Below are 18,673 nucleotides of genomic sequence, written 5' to 3'. Positions count from 1 at the left end.
CACCAAAAACTGACTGGTGTTTCGTAAGCCACTCGTCTTGTTATGAGCTCAATTAGCAGACCAATTGACCCCCTAGAGCATGATCACCAGCATCCTGCCCTCGCTGCCCGTGTGCGATGCTGCTCAAAATGGGCGTGTCCTCGGGAGTACGGCTGCGCCAAGGACAAGGTCACTGTTTTTATTTGTCAGCAGCAGCACCGTCTCTTGCCCGCAGTCGGTCGTCGAGTCGTGCTCGAACTTGCATTTGACACTTTTGACAGTTCAAGAATCGAACCAGGGACTCGGGTTGTGCTCGTGCAGGAGGAGAAATGGCGAGTCTTTGCGCCCAGAAGTGCATCCCCTCGATTTACGGCAGGTTCGGCCACGGTGAGTGTTTTTTTCCACGGGGTTGAGACTTTCATTGATTTTTCGTATAAATTATCTCCGAGCCTCTGATCGTGCCAGGCGATTTTATTCTCATTGGGATGCTTGGCATATTTTTCAGTGCGTTCAGCGGTGAGAGCTGCCTCGTCGCTGGTGGCTGGTGAACCAAAGGGACCCACTGTCAAGACCCAAATTCCAGGGCCGCGGTCCAAAGAGCTGCTGCAAGAGCTCAATCAAATTCAGGTTCGAAAATTATCAGTTTTTTTTAATTTTACTAATTTAAAAAAATTAAAATACGTTTTTAAAAAATTTCATTGATAAAATACATTAAAAATTTAGCAATTTTTTAGTAATTATCAAAATTGAATTTTGCCGAAAAAATATAAATTCAAATTTTTAAGAAATGGAAAAAAAATACCGATAATACATATTATATATCTGAATAAAAAATTGCAGTTGAAGTTGATTTTTAATATTGTTTTAATATTTAATTTTTTATGAAAAAATAATCTTTTTTTTACTTTATAATTTGAATTTTTCCAATTTTTCATTTACATTTTAATTTCCAAAAATTGGTGTATATTTACATCGACATAGATTCTAAAGATTAAATTTTGAATTATTTAAATTATTTTACAGCAAGCTGGCTCAATTCAGCTGTTCGCCGACTATGACCGATCAATTGGCAACTACTTGGCCGATGTGGATGGCAACGTCATGCTGGACGTCTACACCCAAATCTCCTCCATGCCTTTGGGCTACAACCACCCTCACCTTCTGCAAATGCTCACCGAAAATCCCCACAACATTGTAATTTAAAGTTTATATTTAATTTTTTGTTCAATTATAGAAAAAAATTAAATAATATATCAAAAATTTCATTAAATAATTATTTTTGTTTAATATTTATAATTTATTTTGTCTTTTTTAACAGAAAACAATTGTGAACCGACCAGCATTGGGCGTCTTCCCAGGCGCAGACTGGAACTCCAAGCTGAAGAATGTTCTGCTGGGAATCGCGCCGGCCGGACTTGACCAAATCACGACCATGGCCTGTGGCTCTTGTTCAAACGAGAATGCGTACAAGGCGATTTTCATGGCGTACCGCCAGAAGCAGCGCAAGGGCGACTTCACCCCTGAGGAAATTTCCTCGTGCATGATCAACCAGGCGCCGGGCAGCCCTGACCTCAGCATCCTCTCATTCCACGGCGCCTTCCACGGCCGCACCATGGGCGTTTTGTCCACCACTCACTCCAAGGCTATTCACAAACTGGACGTGCCCGCTTTCGACTGGCCGATCGCGCCCTTCCCGATTTACAGGTCAGACTATTTAATCCCAATTTTATAAAATTAAATTTTCTTCAAATTTTTTAATTATTTAAAGCTTTACACTATTCCTAAACCATTTTTAAAAAATACGCTGAAAACAAGATGAATTTAAAAAGTTCTTATAAATTCTCATCTCCGACTTTTTTTAATCTCAACCTTTTTTTAATGAAATGTTATATTTATTTTAGTCTACTTCAATTGAATGAAATTTAATAAAAAAATTCAATTTTAATTAGTGTTATTTTAATGAAAAATAACTCATTGCTCCTTGTTATTTAGGTATCCCCTTGAGGACAACAAGGCAGAGAACGCGGCCGAGGACAAACGCTGCCTGGCCGCCGTGGAGCAATTATTCGAGGACTACGCCAAGAAGGGCCGCCCTGTTGCAGGCATCGTCGTTGAGCCCATCCAAGCTGAGGGCGGAGACAACGAAGGATCTCCCGAGTTCTTCCAGGGCCTGCAGAAAGTGGCTCGCAAGAACGGAGCGTCCTTGTTGATTGATGAGGTGCAGACCGGCGGAGGACCAACTGGAAAGATGTGGTGCCACGAGCACTTCAATTTGGACGGCCCGCCGGACGTTGTCACTTTCAGCAAGAAAATGCTCATCGGTGGATTCTATCATACAGCTGAACTTAAGTGAGTAATTAAAATAAAAAAATTTTACATTCTTAATAACATAAGTATAAATTTAATTAAAGCTTTAAATAATTTATAAAGTTTTTAAATATTCAGAAAAACTACACGTTTTCCCACATTATTTTTAATTAATTAATTATTATCAATTTAAATAATTGATGAAATACTATTTAAATTTGAAAACCTTTCAAGTATGTTATTAAAATGGAAAACAAAATAGTCTAATTAACATAAAGTATTAATTTAAAAAATGACATAATTTTTTTTTAGATTATTAGAACAATTCATATTTTTTCATATTCTTTTTAGTAAATTAATTATCATTCAATAAAAATTTTTTTATTTATTTTAATACTTAATGAAATTCTATTTGAAACCCTTTCAAACGTTTAAAATGCTTTACTCACATTTTGGTGATAGTCATTATTTTGTCTGCCCTTCTTATCTTTTGACAGACCATTGAGATTTTGGAGCGCAAATATAAATAATTCACTTATCTTCCCTCCGAGTAATACTTGACTGGCTACAGTTCAAGGCTGCTATAAATGAGAAATATGTGCAGAGGGTACACGAACTTAAAGCAAAGAAGAACTTTGTAATTAATTATTTGCAAACATTACAAAATGATGGCTTTATTTTCCTCAATAAGAGGGTAAAATTCCCCTTCCTCTCTGACCTTTTGATAAATAAACCATTTACGGAAATAATTATTAATTTTTTACTATTATTTTTAGACCTCCTCAGGCTTATCGAATTTTCAACACCTGGATGGGTGACCCTGGCAAGCTGGTGTTGCTAGAGGGTGTGCTCGAGGTGATCAAGAGGGACAATCTGCTGGAGCAAGTGAAGCGTTCGGGCGACCGACTTCTACTGGGTCTGAAGCAGCTGCAAAATGAGTATCCTGCTCTGATCAGCAGAGCCAGAGGCCGAGGCACCTTCTTGGCGGTCACCTGCAGCAGCACCAAACTCAGGGATGACCTGGTCGGACGCCTTAAAACTAAAGGTAACTCAAATTAAATTGCAAAAAAATGTACATTTTTTCATTAAAAATGTTTTTTCTTTAATTAAAATTATTGTTTGCATCAATAACTCTATTTTAATAAATAAATTGAATTGCCCTTGAATAAAATATTATTTTCATAATTAATTAAACAATTATTTGTTTTATTTTTGAATAGGTATTCAGAGTGGCGGCTGCGGCGAAGATTCAATCAGACTTCGGCCAGCGCTTGTCTTCCAGGAGCACCACGCTGAAATCTTCCTTGACCGCCTCCGCCAGGTGCTTTCCGAGACCAAGTAAAGGTATTAAAGGTAAGGTGCCAAGCGGTGGTGGTGCAAACACTCTTCTTGATGGCCAATCATTTTATTTTGGGCTGAGCACAAAGCAAGCAAGCAAGACGCGTCTTCCACCAAAAATGCTTTTATTTTATTTTTATAGAAGTCAAAATGCATGGCTTCGATAATTTACCTGTGCCATATGCAACTCATAAACGCCACATTGAAATAAATCGTCTTCCATCGACATCGTCGTTAAAAAATGTGCCGTTAATATATATCACATTTAATGCTCAGTGTTTCCCCTAAAATTATAATTTGACATTCCTAAATTTTTCCAAATGAAAAGTAAAATCAGGAATCTCCATCTGTGATTGTCGAGCAAATTCCATAAATTTATGGTAACATTTCACATTATTGTGTTCACCCTTCTCGTGTGTAGAAAAAAATATAAGAAATATTCAATGTGTTTATGTCTTGAAAAATAAAATATATATATGCAAATTTGTGGCATAGGATCCTTAGTTCAAAACCAGAAATTAAGAGTAATTCTTAAATTATTGAAATATTTTGAAAAAGCATCCCAAAAAGGATTTTAAAGAAAAAAAAATGCTTAATGTCATGATTTAAATAGTGCATAAATGAAACAGATTTCCTACTTATCTTTTTATTGGCTTTTTTATTCACATTATTTTAAATTGCATAATTTTCTTATTAGGCAACTAATTTGGAGTGCCCTCAATATTTTCAAAATATTTGCAAAATTTAAATTTTGGTCGTTTTGCTCTTTCTCTAAAAATTTACAAACACTTAAAGACTTTTACCCCTTTCAACACATTCCTTTTATATCTGAACACATGAGTCAAAATATAGTTTTTACAAATTTAAAACCAAACTAGAATTTCCTATATCAATCAACATCTTTCAGCCATTATAAACACTTTAGTTACAATATCAAAAGTCTGTTAAAAATGTAGTCTTGTTTTTTTTTCTCGTTACAAATATAACAAAACAAAAGTAAGTGCAAAGTAATACTGCATGATCGTTTTCACTTTTAGGCGAAACTTTTAAACACGCACCGCACGCGCTTATCGATGAGAATTGTATTAAAAAAAAATAGTCATTTTTATTTTGCTCTGACTAGGCTCTTAAAGTTTTCTGAATATATTTAATCTCAGGAGATTCACACGGCAACACTGTTGCTGGGGCGCACGTTTTGATACTCATGGCTTCTTTGCTCTTTGGGCGACTGGCTGAGCGAGTCTCGCTCCGAGTGGAATCCACTCGACCTGGCCTCGGAACTTTTCCTGTCCCTCAGCACGTGGTACTGCGGGTTGTCCACGGCGGCCGCCGCGCCCTCGCCGGACAGCATCGGCTGCAGTTCCTCTTTGGCCGCCAGATTTGTGTAGGCAACTGACGGCGACGAGATGTTCATCCTCAGGTAGCCGCCGTCGTCCGTGATGACGCCCAGGGCGTCCCTCGACGGCGACGAACTCATCGCCAGATAACCCGAGTCCTCTTCGTCCGGCGGGCGCTGCGGAATATTCACGTACGAAGGACCGTTGCTTTGGTCGTTGTGGGTCGGCGCTCGCATCACTTGCAAATAGTCCTCGACTTCAATGGTGGGCGCCGGATATTGCTCCGTGTTCAGATTGGTGTAGTGCTGAAATTTTTACAATTTTTAAATAATTTTAAAATCCCATTAAATTTCTTAGTATATTAGTTTTAAATAACAAGTTTTCAACGAAGACAAAGCCCGTTTTTGTTCACTTTAATATTTTTAATTAAGAATTAAATTTTATACCATTCTCTCATCCTCCTCAAGCATGCTGCCCATTAGGTCTCCGAGGGCAGTAAAACTTGGTCGTTTCGCAGGCAGGAAATTCCAGCAGTCCATCATAATACGATATCTTAAATAATAATTTTAATTAGGAATATTTATTGTAAATCTTTTAATAATTTTATTAATTTTTATCAAAAAAAGTTGAATGAAATCCACACAACGTTATATTTTAATCCTAGAAAGGAACACTCCCCTGACATTCTTAATTCAAAAAGAATTATTTTCTTTTTACATTAATTTAAGTTACAAATTACAACTGTAAAACGGAATTTAATATTTAAATTTCCTTGTATATCCCTTTGCTTTATTAATCATAAAATATTTAAAATACCTTCTTGACTCTTTGTTATAGTTTTTCGATTCAAATTCAACTTTATACTCTTTTGCTCCATTTTTTCACTTACATTTTTGAAGTGGCATAACGCGGTTTGTCCATTCGATAGCCCTCTTCAAGTCTTTGAAAGAATCTGTCGTCAGCGTCGATCCCTGTTAATTTGGATATTTTTTATTTTTATCTAATTTTAATTTTGCCTCATTTTTTTACCTGGATACGGTGTGTGTGCCAGAGTGAAAAATTCCCACAGCACAATTCCGAAGGACCAGACGTCCGATTGGGTGGAAAAGACCCTGTCCCTAATGGACTCGATGGCCATCCATTTAACCGGCAGAGGTCCCTGAACAAAAACACACGTTTTCTTTCTTTTCAATAAGAAATTAAATTGAAACTCACGTCTCCCTCCTTTTTGTAGTTATTCGATCGGTACATGCTCCTCGCAAGTCCAAAGTCGCAAATTTTGACCACGTTGTCTTCGGCGAGGAGCACGTTTCTGGCCGCCAGGTCGCCGTGCAGCACCTTCCTCGAGGCGAGGTACTCCATGCCCTTGGCAACCTGGTAAGCCCAGCAGACCAGGTCTTTGGTGCAGACGGGGTGAGTGTCCGGTCGGGTGGCGTCGCTGCGATAGTTGGAGCGCCACAAGGGTTGATTTCCGCTGTCGCCGCCGGCACAAGTGCTCACCGTGTTTGCCGTGTTCCACTGATAACCTGTGGGGTTTGTGTTCACCTGGCTGCAGCTCGCTACTTCCTCGAAGGAGTTGGTCGAGTAGCGGTTTCTATTAAAAAAAAAATCAACAATAAATATAAAATTATTAGCAAAAGTAAAAAGACAAAAAAATTATAACTAGAATTCTTTTCTTCTCCCTTTTTTTTCAAAAGTAGCGCAATAAATTTAATTACTTCATTTAATAATAAATAATTCAAAATTAGTAATTTTCATTTTTTCCAGGTCATAAACTGTGAATAAAATTTAAAAAAAAATCTTTAACATTAAGAACTCTTCATTTGAATAAAGGTACGTTTGTTAAGCTAATTATAACAACAAAATTTAAGATTATTGCTTTTTATTAATTTTTTGTTTCATTTTCTTTTAATGTATTTAATTTACTCACGGTGGTCTGTCCTCATTGGCTTCTCTCGCCTTTTTGTCCTCAATCAGACTCTGCTCGAGCAAATCCTTTCCAATATTAGCGTCGATTTTGTCATTCACCACCTGGTCGATGAAGTTCTTTCTGTGTCTCAGCAAGAACTGCTGCAAATTCCCAAAGCAGCAATACTCCACCACAACCAACAGCTCCACTGAAAAGTTTCATAATTAATTATCTTGGCTCTTTTTAATTTAAGTAATTTTTATACTTTTCATAATATTTTTGGTGCAGGCGCCAAGTAAGTTGACAACGTTCAGGTGTTGTCCGAGATGGACCATGATCTTCAGCTCGTCGGCCAGTGCCTTGATATGAGCAGGGTCTGCATGTCGCTTGACCATTTTGACGGCCACAGGGTGCACCTCGTCACGGTCGCCCAAAATGCCCCTGGCCTCGGCTTTCATTACCACGCCAAAAGCACCAGCACCCAGTTGCTTGCCTGGAAAGAGAAAAGGCTTTTATTGAAATCAGATTTAAGAAAATGCTTGACTCTCACGCACCCAATTTGATTTTCTCCTTAGGAATTTCCCACTTCCTGTCGTACGGCAGCAGTTCGGCCTGCTCGTCGACGCCCAGGTCGGGATTGATGCACTCGACGGCGCCAACCTCGAACTGGTGCAGACCGGCTCTCGTCAACTCGTTTCGCAATTTCTGCATTCATTTTCAATATTAATTTATTTCATTTTTTAAAATTCCCATTTTCCTACCCTTTCCTTCTGGATCTTCATGATCAGCATGACGAAGAGGAAAATCGAAACGCAGCACAAAACCACCGATAACGAAATAAAAATCGTTCCCAGTTTCTTTCCTGAAAGTTTTGTCATTTTAATTCAGAACGTCCCAAAAAAATTGAAATCCCACCTTTGACCCTGAGGTCGATGAACGCTGAAATGGTGCCCCCTGCGTTCGAGGCTTGACACCTGTACTGCCCTTCGTCGTCCATTCCCAAATAGTGGAGGTACAGGGTCTGGTTTCGATTCAACAGGCCGATCCGCGTGTCGTTCGGGGTGAAGACGATGTTGTCCTTGAACCAGGTGATGACAGGTCGCGGGGTGCCGTCCACTCGACACTCGAGCTGGTGGTTTGTGTCCCTGCTGAAGGTCTTCTCAGCGTCGTTCAGGTTGGTGTTGATGAATTTCGGCTTGACCACGTCCAGCACTCTGATCAGCTTCGACTGGTCCTCAAAAATCTGCCCGTCCAGCTTTTCAGACACGCAGCTGTACTGCCCGGAGTGCGACTTATTCATGAATGGCACGTACAGTGTGCTGACGTGTGAAAATTTTGTCGTCCGAGTTTGAATCTCGTAGAGGTCTAAAATGTTTTAAATAAAAAATAAATTGTAAAAATTAGAATTTATAAAATTTTACTTGGCGGCAATAATTTTTGATCTTTTTCCCAGGTCAGATTTTTCTTATATATGTATTTGGAAACGACGCAGGTGATATTCAGTGGATGTCCTTTCACAGTTTCTTCAGGCGTTATCAGTTGAAAACCTTGGTCAGCCTCTAAAATAAATAAAAGAAATTAAAAATAAAATGATGCAACCCGCTTGTCACATATGTTTGGCAAATTGCATAAAGCCTCATGAAAGAATAAAATTATTCAAGATTTAAATGTGTTTATTTTTACCTGAGACTAAAATTGGAAAAATTTTCCTGCTCGTTCCGCGCATGTTCCTTGCCACACAAGTGACCTCTGCAATTTGATCGGCCACTATTTCCAACTCGGAGACGGTCATATATTTTTTATTTTCAACATTACGCCTCAGTTTTCCTTTCTATAAAAATTTAGAATTAAAAAAGTCTCGATTCAAGTGCCAATTTTAAAGTTTAATTACCACAGGCCGTCCTTTTTCGCATTTATTTTTTGTCTCGCACGGCTGATAAATCCACTCTACATCTGGTTCGGGATAAGCGAGCACCACACATTGCACAACATACTTTTTGTCCGGACGGAATTGCGTCTCGTTTGATACGACTTTTACAATAGGCTGGCCTGCGAGATAAATATTTATTTCTACACCAAAATCACTTTAATTTTGATCTAATATTAACCTTCGATTACAAGTCGGAAAGTGCGCCTCGTGTCCGTCCGACCGTTGTCCAAAATCAACGAGTAATTTCCCGCGTCTTCGAAACTGATGTTCATCATTCGCAGGAGAGTTTCGTTGATGAGGTTGTTGATTTTGTACTTGGGCGATTCGCTGATGGGCCTCTTCTTCGCATCGAGCCAGGTCACCTGCGCCGGCGGGTGCGACGAGTACTTGACCAGCCACTGGACGTGCGTGTCCTCCACAAAAGCCACCGTTTCTTTTTCCAAAGTTGACTCGTCGATATTGATATAAGTCGCATCTTTGTCTTCATTGAGATTGAATAAAATTTAATTTATTATTATATAGTGAGTAAACATTTTTTAGTTCGTACTGTGGATGAAAACGTAGTAGTTGGTCGAGCTGGTCAGGCTGTTGTGGTCCAGAATTTGGCACTTGTAATCTCCGCTGTCGCCCTTTTTGACTTTAGAAACTTTTAACAAGACGTACGCGAAAACCTTCTTGTCGTGCTTGTCTACAATACTCGCTGTTTCAGATATTTCAAGACGTCCTTCCTGAAAAATTATTTATGGAAATAAATAAAAAATATTAAAAGTAAATTTAAAAAAAAAAAAATTACACATACATTTTTGGCAAGCTCATTAGGTGTGATCCACTTTATTATGAAAACGACGCCCTGTTCAATTGTTGCTGAACAGTTAAGGGTGAAGTAGGACGACTCTTCAGCTATGTGGTTTTGCTCATTGTCTGTAGATAATGCGATATGAGGAGGCGATGGCACATCGGTCGCCGCTAAATTTTTCACAAAATAAAATAATGAATTATTTTTTAAAAAAAGGACTATATTAAACCAAACATTCACTCCTTTTTAACAAAATTAATGCTCACAAACCTCAGTAACATTGAAACAAGAAACATGCAGTGAATTTAAATATCAATAAAAAATAAATATTCACATTTTCACAGAGCTCTCACATAAATGCCATTAATATAATACAACGTGTTAGTAAGTTTGAAACATGCGAGATCAGTAAGCAATATATGCACATTTTTTTCTATATTAGCACGTCAAAAATAACAAATGATTCAGAGACACCATGTTAAAAATTTTAGTCAACGTATAGCGAGGTGTATTAAACTGTACAAACGGGACACCGCTATGCACTATATACCAACAGCCACGTACGAAAAATCAAATTTGGGAACAACTTACGAATGACGTTCAAGTCAAAATCGATAAAATCCTCGACGGAGTCTCTCTTCGCGACACACTCGTAACTTTTCGAGTGGACTATGTGCGTTTCGGCAATTAAGAATCCCACACGAGGGTCATATTTGAAATGTCCTTCCTGTGGAAAAAGTCGCAACCACCTCTTATATACTCATTTGCTTTTCAAAAGTAGTGCAAAATGTAAATAGGAGGATGTAATAACTTTGAGCTATCGGAGAATATTGAAAAAATTATCCAATAGCTTGATTATTTGGCTGCGAACTGCTGCTTGCTCAAGCTGGACAGAGTTTTGAGGAAAATGATCAGATTAAAATCGACGTACGACTCAGCTGCAGGATGAGGATCTGGACTTCGGTTGAATTTCCTTTGGCCGCAGAGCAAACAAATTTAGCTAAATGTGGGTACGAAAAGTTGTTCACCAAAAGGAAACCCGTGTGCTGATCAAAATTTTGAAAAAACTGCTCTGCATCTGAAACGTTTTCACTCTTTTTGGCGAAATATTATTATAATTAAAATTTAAAAGGTAAAAATTAATTTTTATTATAAAATCATGTTGTGCTTACATTTTCGCCAAAATTTGGGTCTAGCTTGATCTGGACGTTGGGCGCCGTAGGTTTGCACGGAATTATGGTTTCTTGTCTCTCTCTGCCAACAATCACCATGTTGCTAGGGTCGTGGGCAATCAGACGCTCACCGTCTTTGAAAAAAATTTAAAACAAACAAATTTTTACATTTTCATCGCATACCATCGACGTAGACGTAAATTTTAGCAATGCGCTTTTCATCTGCTAGATTTTGGTTTTCCTCATCTGTGCAGTAAAAGTAGCCGGTGTCCAGGTAGCTTTTCGTCGTCACGGTCAGGGTGGACACGAAAGGGTAGTCTCGCGAGTTTTCGTCCGTCTCGTCGTCCACCACGGCGTTTTCCTCCTGCAATCAAATAAATTGTAACAAATTTCTTTTTGGCGAAACGACTTTGAATATTTTCACCTCAACTGCTGTGGGATATTTCCACACGATTCTTTTGTCCGAGTGACATTTCAAAGTAAATTGCTGCCCAATTGTGTGCACCAGCTCGGTGTCCTCGGGTTGCAGTTTCGGTGAGAGAGCGGAAGTCAGAGAGACTGAAAAAAAAATGGTAAATTATTATTCTTGTCCTAAATGATATTTTTTCCAATTATTATTTTCTTTTCTAACAGAAAAACACCGCACTATGTTGAATCAACTTTTTTATGAGCGCTGCAATTTTCTGTCTAATTTCTCTCAATTATCTTGTGTTGTATCATCTATTTAATGAATCCAAGTGTGCTCCCTGGGGAGACCTCGCGTGCTTTTGTCCAGGGCGTTTCCAGCACAGAGAGAATTTTTCTGTTCAGTGTAATTATCGCTGCGTGGGCCCTTAATCTTCGCCTCTTTACCCCATGTCATTACTATCTGTCAGGAAAAGTGCTGCTGTTCTTTGGCGATAGTCATATTATCTACCCCTGCCCATAATTGAGTGTTTGCTCAAAGGAATTGACAGCGGGCAGTTTAGGAAATGCGATTCCTAGAATCGTTGCATCCGTCGCCCAATATGATAAAAATTGGCGTTTGATCTCTTTATATATCATGTCCGAGATAAGGATTTCCTGGAAGAGAATTAAGCCCGCAATAAACAACACCAGGACCGTACTATACTTACATTAACGTTGCTATTTTTATTTATTAATAAATTAATTAGACGCTTAAGTGATTGATAAGATTGTATAATTGATAACTTTTATTTCAAGTGTTTCTAAGAAGAATTTAAAGAAAATATTTTAAGAAAAGAATATATCGGCACTAATAATTGATGCAATTTCCAATTTTATTGATGAAACAAAATTCATCAGACTTTTTTTTAAATAATTTCCAAAAAATTACTTTTTTTACAAGCATTTTCACATGATCTTACTCATACAGAGTTTGAGTAAGATCATGTGAAAATTTGTTGCAAAAAAGAATATAATAATATTTCAGTTTAATGTGAGAGTTTAATTAGCCCCATTCGAAATATTCAAATTAGTTTATTGCAATTAGCAGAAATATGGGCTATTTCTGAATCAAATTGCTATGCCTATATGTAAATAAAATAATTTTTTATATTTTCGTTGCTTTACAAAATGTTGAACTTATTTCGAAACGCCTCTAATAGTTATTCGTTATTCGTCTCTAACAAGAGCTCAGTGGAATTCGTGTTTGTTGTCACTTTAAAATATACACTATGCTCTTTGCCGCTATAGTGACCTGCCGGCGTCCGCGGTGCACACAGTCGAGGCACAGACTCTCCCACAAAGCGTACGGTACATTTGACTTCTTTTTATTCTAAAAGCACGGCCCACGTGACCTCGCTCGCCTTCCCAATCCGTGACTGAATGCACAATTCTCGCGTCGTGAACGGATAATAATACGCACGCATTATTATAATGCAGCTCCCCAGAAAGCAGGAGAAAAATAATATTAAAACTATCGCACGCCGCCAAGAGCTGCTCGCGAGTAAATAACATATTTCCTGACGTCATTCGCGGCCGAGCCGCGTCACACCTGTGGAACCTGATTAATGTGACTCACTTGATAGGCTAGTGCAATCATCCTTGTTGAATTCCTCATATTATACTGAATCATTTTGTTTTTAAAATATTATCATATCGGCTGTTGGTGCAGTAAATCCTGTTTCTCTTCGAGATTTCGATAGAAAAAATTATAAAGTACATCGATTTTATAGTAAATAATAATTTCTTTAATTTCTTCCATTCAATTAAAAGTTAGAACTTAAGTAGATATTAATAATTGCTCAGAGTTTTAAATTAATAATAAATGCAATTTTTTGCAATTATTCAAATAAATCATTCATTTAATTGTTATAAGATAGCTTTTTCCAATTTAATGGAAAACATTCAACGCATAAATTTGATCCATCTCCAAGTTTATACACATACATGACATTAAGTAGGAAAGTCACGCTCGCAGGAAGAGGAATTATATTATCTTGGAATATCCAAGAGTGATCCCACGCACACCGGAAGCAGCTTCCAGTAGCCCATTTTCAGTGCGCACACTATTTGAAAAAGGTCATGCTGACGAATGATTAAATTTATCAACAAAACGAAGATCCGTCCAAAAGGTTTTCTCACAGTTAAAATATAAAATTCAGGAGAATGCCGGCCTCAAATTTTATTATATTTTCTCGTCAACCCATTTTATCACCATGAAAATTATTAACGTTAAATATAGCATTTTTATTTGAAAAGGGAGATTTACCAAATATATAAATCAACTTGATAAAATTAATTAGCAAGTCTCAGTCAGCATCATGAATAATTTTATCATTTTTTTGTTTGTCAGCGCGCTTGATCGAAATAAACGCACCGAGGAATTTTATTAAAGTTAAATTCAGCATTTTTTTTTATATTTGGTATAATTTCTGCCCAGCCCATCGTCTGCCGGCCGGTTGTACGTGAGTGAACACCGAAAGTAGCTCTCCATCGAACCCAGCCCATATTTATGATGCCTACACACAACTGGGCTGTAAACACGGAGAGAAGATGCACACCACTTTTATCTAATCTTTGTCATTAGCAGAAAATTCCGTGCCCTTTCCAACGCAGCATTTTTTTTTTCATTCCGGAATCAAATAAAAAAAAAATGTAAAAAAAAGTACGTCGCGTGCACTCTTCGCGTCTCGAAAGGCTAAATTTAAACTGCGGCAGCTGCGATGCTTCAATTGGAAAAATAATTATACTGCTGACCGCACCATTAATTTACGACAAAAACACACTCCAAACATTTTTCTTTCTAAAAAAGGCCTGCGGCACACGCACAATACTGCATGATGTCGCGTTCCCTCTTTTTGTTGCCCAACAGCTTAAAAAGCTTTTAGGATTCACTCGTTGCGAAACTATTAAAACGTCCCTTGATCATACCGCATTCCCGTGTATATAAAATATTTTTCTTAAAAATTTGAATTTGCAATTTCCTCACCTGATGAAAGTACAATCAGGATAATCAAATCCATCGGGCTGCGAGATGAACTCATTTTCCTGCGAATCCAGTCATCATTTGCATCGCCAGGCTCGGAGAACTTTTACAAGAGAGGAGAGTCGAGTGGCCGACGATGAGCAGCTCTCTCCCGAGACTGTTGGTGTCAGCGCTGGTGCCCCGTTTGCTCGCGCGACTGGAGAGGTGGAAAAAAGAACAAGACGTACGCTCGTGCCACGCTATTAGTTTTTAGCTCGTCCTCTTGAATGGCACCTCTTTGTTAATTAATTGTTTCGGTCACACTCTCATATAAATGATTTTTTTATATTTTTAGCGTAAAATTATTATCAATTTAAAAGTCTTTAAAATTATTTTGTAGTTTACGAATAATGTTAAATCCTAATTTTGGTAATTTTTTACTGTTAAAATTGAAATAGCCTTTTTTACCAATATTTAATAAAAGAAAATGATTAGTACAACAATTAAGTAGTGCAACTAATGAAATTATTATTAATTTGTTTATTTAATTCTACAATAATGCATGTTCCAAGCATTTTTTAAATAGAATTAAAAAATGAACATAATTTTTCAAATTTGTAAACTAATTAAAATGTTTCTTCAGAGTCGCTTCAGCAATTATTTTAAATTCATTCAATCTCGCCCAAGTATATAGTCTTGTCGCTTGAAGCTGATAGGACTGAAATGAACAAATTCAAATAAGCAACTAATTGTTAACAAAAAATCAATTAAGCTCATACTTATTGGCTCTTTGGGATGGAAATCGACATCATTGACGCTGCCGTTGTGCCCAGGCAACTTGTAGATAATTCTTCGCGAGGTCGTGTCCCAGATGTAGACAAATCTGTCCGACGAGCCAGCAGCAACTTTGGAGCCGTCGGGAGACCAGGCGCAGCGGAGCATGTTCTAATATTCAAATTATTATTAAATCCCAGAATTTCAAAATTTCTAACAAACCTTTTCAAAGTTGTGCTGATGGCCTTGGAATATTTTCACACATCGTTCTTGAGGGGCGTACGGCCTGATGTCCCATATTCTCAAAAAGTTGTCCATTGCATTCGACATGACATAAGAACCATCAGGCGAGAGGCTCATGCCAGTGATAGTGTCTGTGTGACCTTTCAGTTTGTAAAGAAGGGTGTTCTGACGCAAATCCCAAACCTTGATTACAACAAAAAAATAATTAAAAAAAATTAGCAAGACAATAATTTTTTATACTTTATGAAGTTGATTCAAATTACCTTTATGTCATTATCGATGCCTCCAGAAATCACTTGGGTGGCATTATCGCTGAAAGCAACAGCAGTAACCTGGTAGCCACTGTTCAGAGTGACAGTATTTTGTTTCCTCCGAGGGTCCCACACCCTGACGGTACCATCGTCTGACCCAGAACAGAACATCGAAGGACCTCGACGGGCTGACTGGCAGCTGTTGACAAAGCTCGAGTGGCCCTTGAAGCGTTTGATCCTCACGCCGGCCGCAATGTCCCACAAGGCGACAGTCTTGTCAGTGCTGGCTGTGAGCAGGTTGGAGCCGTCGGTTGTGAAATGCATTTCCAGCACTGCCCCGGTGTGTCCGGACATCACTGCAATGTTCTCACACTCGCCGTAGACATTCCAGAAAACTATTTATTGATAAAAATTAATAAAATTAAGCAATATTTGTTTTCAATTCTCTTACAGATTTGTCTGTCAAAGCCAGAGGAGGCCAAGTATTGCCCTTCAGGGTGGAATTCTGCTGTAAAAATGTCTCCTCCGTGACCCTCAAGTTGCATGATGGGTGCAAAAAGGCTTGAAGTTCTAGCAGGGCCCTAATTTTCAAGAAAAAATTTAGTTTTTTCAATTATTCACATCTTATTTTTTACCGCAAGTTTCAATGCTTTGTCCTTCGATTGGGTGGCCACGAGTTCTGTGCGCGGCTTCTTGGCAGGAGCAGCGACCACCAAGGCCGATTCCTCGGCCTTCCTCTTTGGGTCCATTGTTTAGATTTATAAAAGGCCCGAAAAGGATTTGAGAGAGTCAAAAATTACAAATTTTTCTGAAAGGTTTTCCACCCAGCGCAACACAAACAGCAAACAGCGATAATGTCGGCAACTTAACAAATTGAAAATGTTTGGAAAATGTACACAGATTACCAGCCTAACAGAGTTGTTATTGTTTTGCATGCTTTGCATGTGAATGTAAACACGCGAGACTAAAACGATTTTGAAGAGCTCGACCTTTTCTCGAATTTCCCATATATTTGGAGGCTGAACAGGTCTTAAATTTTTCCATTTTATACCTTCTTGTTTGAAGTTTAATAATTTTCCATCGAAGAAAATGTTTAATCGAAGTTTTGATTTTTTTCTAGGTTTATAGAATGGCTGCTGCGGATGTGGTGGTGAACAACGTTCACGAGCTGCACGTCTCCCCAAACATCAACCTGTCGCAGGAGCAGCAAGCAAAGGACGTCAGGCCCAAGACCGTCCGGTTCTACTGCTCTGAAGTTCCAAACTTCTCAGATTTCTTCTACTCAAAGAAATTCTCCGACGTAAATCTGGTGGCCGGAGGCCGGAAGATCGCAGCTCACCGGTCGCGTTTGGCCTCAGTCAGCCCTTTTCTGGCCACACTTTTTGCCTCAGACACCAGCGAAGTGTCCACCGTCATAATTCCAGACGTCTCTTTCAGTGCTGTTAACATTCTGATCAACTTCATCTACACTGGCTTCATTCGAATCACCAAGAAGGAGGTCAAAACGGTCCTCGAAGTGGCATGCATGCTAGGCATCGACTATCCCATTGACATCGAAGAGACTGAAGTAGGAATTGTCAGAATCAAACCCAGCGAAAAATCGAGAAAGAGATGCTCCACTGTTCAGTTCCACGGCATCTCGCCCATCAGAAAGGCTAGGATTGAGAAGCCAAGAGTTGTCATTTACGAAGGAGCACAATCGGTACTTAATCTAATTCTAGGTTATTATTATTTATTTTATAATTCTACTATTGGTTGAATTTTCCAGATTTCTGGCTTGGATTCTTTGATAGAAAGTTCTAAGGAAGATGAAACTCATGAGACGGTGACAATTTTAGAAGGTAAAGTCCAGAGATATTTACATAGCTGTAGAAAAATTAATCATATTATGTGAATTTCAGACTTGAACATATATTTTTATTTAAATTTATTTTTGGTATTCTCAATTATCAACTTATTGAACAACATGGAGTCAAAATTTGGTTTTCTACGAATATAGTGCAATATTATTGTTTGCAAATTAATTTATCATATTTTGTCTCAATGAAATTTAACAAACTAATAATTTTTTAGAGAACAACGATGAAGCAATGGATGTGGAAGAGGTGATCACCTTGTCGGAAGACCAACCAACCAGAATTGAAACACCGTGTCTGGTGGAAATTCACGAGAACTCCTCTGACTGTCAGGAAATTCCCACCATGGTCATGTCTCCTGCCCACCGAGCCTCTCCTCGACCCAGAATTAAGAAAACCAAGACTCGAAACGACCTTCTCATGGAAACGCAGAATCAAAGTCCCTTGAGCGCCGTTCTAATTTCCGGTGACGAATCTAACGATGTTACAAAGGATTCACCAGTTCCTACATCCTCTGCAAACTCTTCAGCCGAAAATCTGGAAAATTCGTATGTGCAGCCAATTGTGGTCAGCGTCGAAGGCAACAAGGAAATCTGCAATGAACCTCAAACTCTGGCCACTTTGGCTTTGAGAGCCACAAATAATTTGCAGAATGCAAACGTGGAAGATGAACATTTTGAGGATCCTTTGGCTGATCTTGACAAAGAAGTTCCTTCGGTCGCTCAAGAGGAAAATCGTGAATTTGTAATTGAGGATAGAAATTTGGATCCTGAATCAAGAGAAGTAGAAGATGATGTGCATTTGCCAATTAATGAGGAAACTGAAGAAAGGGATGATGCGGAACTGCAAAATTCTTTTGAGGAAAATGAAGAACATGCAGTTGATATGGGCAATCCGCTAAACACCGAAGAGGCTGGAGAATGCAGCCAAGATCCAGGGTTGGTTGAGAGCAGCTTTGAAGAAGTTTTTGGTCAAATGAATGAACCAGCACCTGACGATGCAAATGCCGCTTTTCCTTTAGAAGAGTTGCAAGGAGAATATGATTCAACTGATGAAACAGTGCAACTCAACGAAGTGCCATCACATGCAGGTGATGAGCCTCAACTTGTCCCTGAAAACACACTTGACAAAGAAGAAGAGGATCTCTAAATTTGTGCAGTAAAATAAACTGAAGACGAATTTTGCTATCTAATAATTTGATATCAAAAATTAATAATAATAATAAAATGAATTAACCTGCCGCTATGGCAACAATTGGCTCAACCATGACTGTATGGTTCATCTATCTGGACAACTCTTTATGACTTTTGCTTCTATTTGCTTCTATCATTTTGTGAAATACAAGTTTTCATTGTCGCACTTTATTAATCAA

The 18,673-nt window shown here is 38.4% G+C and overlaps 4 protein-coding genes across 5 annotated transcripts; 2 read left to right on the top strand and 2 right to left on the bottom strand.

The window, feature by feature from the left end:
* Positions 1-189: 189 nt before the first annotated feature.
* On the top strand, positions 190-4,144 carry LOC132201111 (4-aminobutyrate aminotransferase, mitochondrial). The gene is made up of 7 exons (XM_059627028.1): positions 190-366; positions 485-606; positions 1,003-1,173; positions 1,298-1,683; positions 1,972-2,328; positions 3,063-3,331; positions 3,507-4,144. Exons 1-7 carry the CDS (start codon positions 309-311, stop codon positions 3,626-3,628), a joined length of 1,485 nt encoding a protein of 494 aa, XP_059483011.1. The 5' UTR covers positions 190-308; the 3' UTR covers positions 3,629-4,144.
* Positions 3,682-14,367, bottom strand: LOC132201110 (vascular endothelial growth factor receptor 1-like). Of its 2 annotated transcripts, none has more exons than XM_059627025.1 (21): positions 14,202-14,367; positions 11,193-11,326; positions 10,952-11,132; positions 10,769-10,902; positions 10,528-10,690; positions 9,600-9,766; positions 9,348-9,528; positions 8,979-9,281; positions 8,762-8,919; positions 8,554-8,701; positions 8,292-8,429; positions 7,786-8,235; positions 7,632-7,732; positions 7,425-7,575; positions 7,136-7,363; positions 6,892-7,078; positions 6,177-6,555; positions 5,991-6,120; positions 5,851-5,932; positions 5,408-5,513; positions 3,682-5,266 (listed from the first exon to the last, which is right to left on the bottom strand). In XM_059627025.1, exons 1-21 carry the CDS (start codon positions 14,254-14,256, stop codon positions 4,787-4,789), a joined length of 4,056 nt encoding a protein of 1,351 aa, XP_059483008.1. In that variant the 5' UTR covers positions 14,257-14,367; the 3' UTR covers positions 3,682-4,786. The 2 variants fall into 2 exon arrangements, with proteins under 2 accessions (XP_059483008.1, XP_059483009.1); XM_059627026.1 differs by lacking the exon at positions 10,528-10,690 and adding an exon at positions 10,188-10,323 and having other exon boundaries at positions 14,202-14,366.
* A 335-nt stretch (positions 14,368-14,702) lies between these two features.
* LOC132201155 (U5 small nuclear ribonucleoprotein 40 kDa protein) lies at positions 14,703-16,310 on the bottom strand. The gene is made up of 6 exons (XM_059627097.1): positions 16,081-16,310; positions 15,897-16,026; positions 15,458-15,840; positions 15,174-15,377; positions 14,957-15,122; positions 14,703-14,895 (listed from the first exon to the last, which is right to left on the bottom strand). Exons 1-6 carry the CDS (start codon positions 16,192-16,194, stop codon positions 14,846-14,848), a joined length of 1,047 nt encoding a protein of 348 aa, XP_059483080.1. The 5' UTR covers positions 16,195-16,310; the 3' UTR covers positions 14,703-14,845.
* Positions 16,311-16,345: 35 nt separating this feature from the next.
* On the top strand, positions 16,346-18,511 carry LOC132201154 (uncharacterized). Its single transcript, XM_059627096.1, has 4 exons — positions 16,346-16,472; positions 16,566-17,147; positions 17,214-17,286; positions 17,519-18,511. Exons 2-4 carry the CDS (start codon positions 16,575-16,577, stop codon positions 18,448-18,450), a joined length of 1,578 nt encoding a protein of 525 aa, XP_059483079.1. The 5' UTR covers positions 16,346-16,472; positions 16,566-16,574; the 3' UTR covers positions 18,451-18,511.
* The last annotated feature ends 162 nt before the right edge of the window (positions 18,512-18,673 follow it).

Source organism: Neocloeon triangulifer, unplaced genomic scaffold (genome assembly GCF_031216515.1).
Source record: "Neocloeon triangulifer isolate White Clay Creek 2 clone unplaced genomic scaffold, ASM3121651v1 ptg000014l, whole genome shotgun sequence".
In the NCBI taxonomy this organism is placed as follows: domain Eukaryota; kingdom Metazoa; phylum Arthropoda; class Insecta; order Ephemeroptera; family Baetidae; genus Neocloeon; species Neocloeon triangulifer.
Note: the sequence above shows the minus strand (reverse complement) of the source record. Positions and strands in the feature narration are given on the sequence as shown.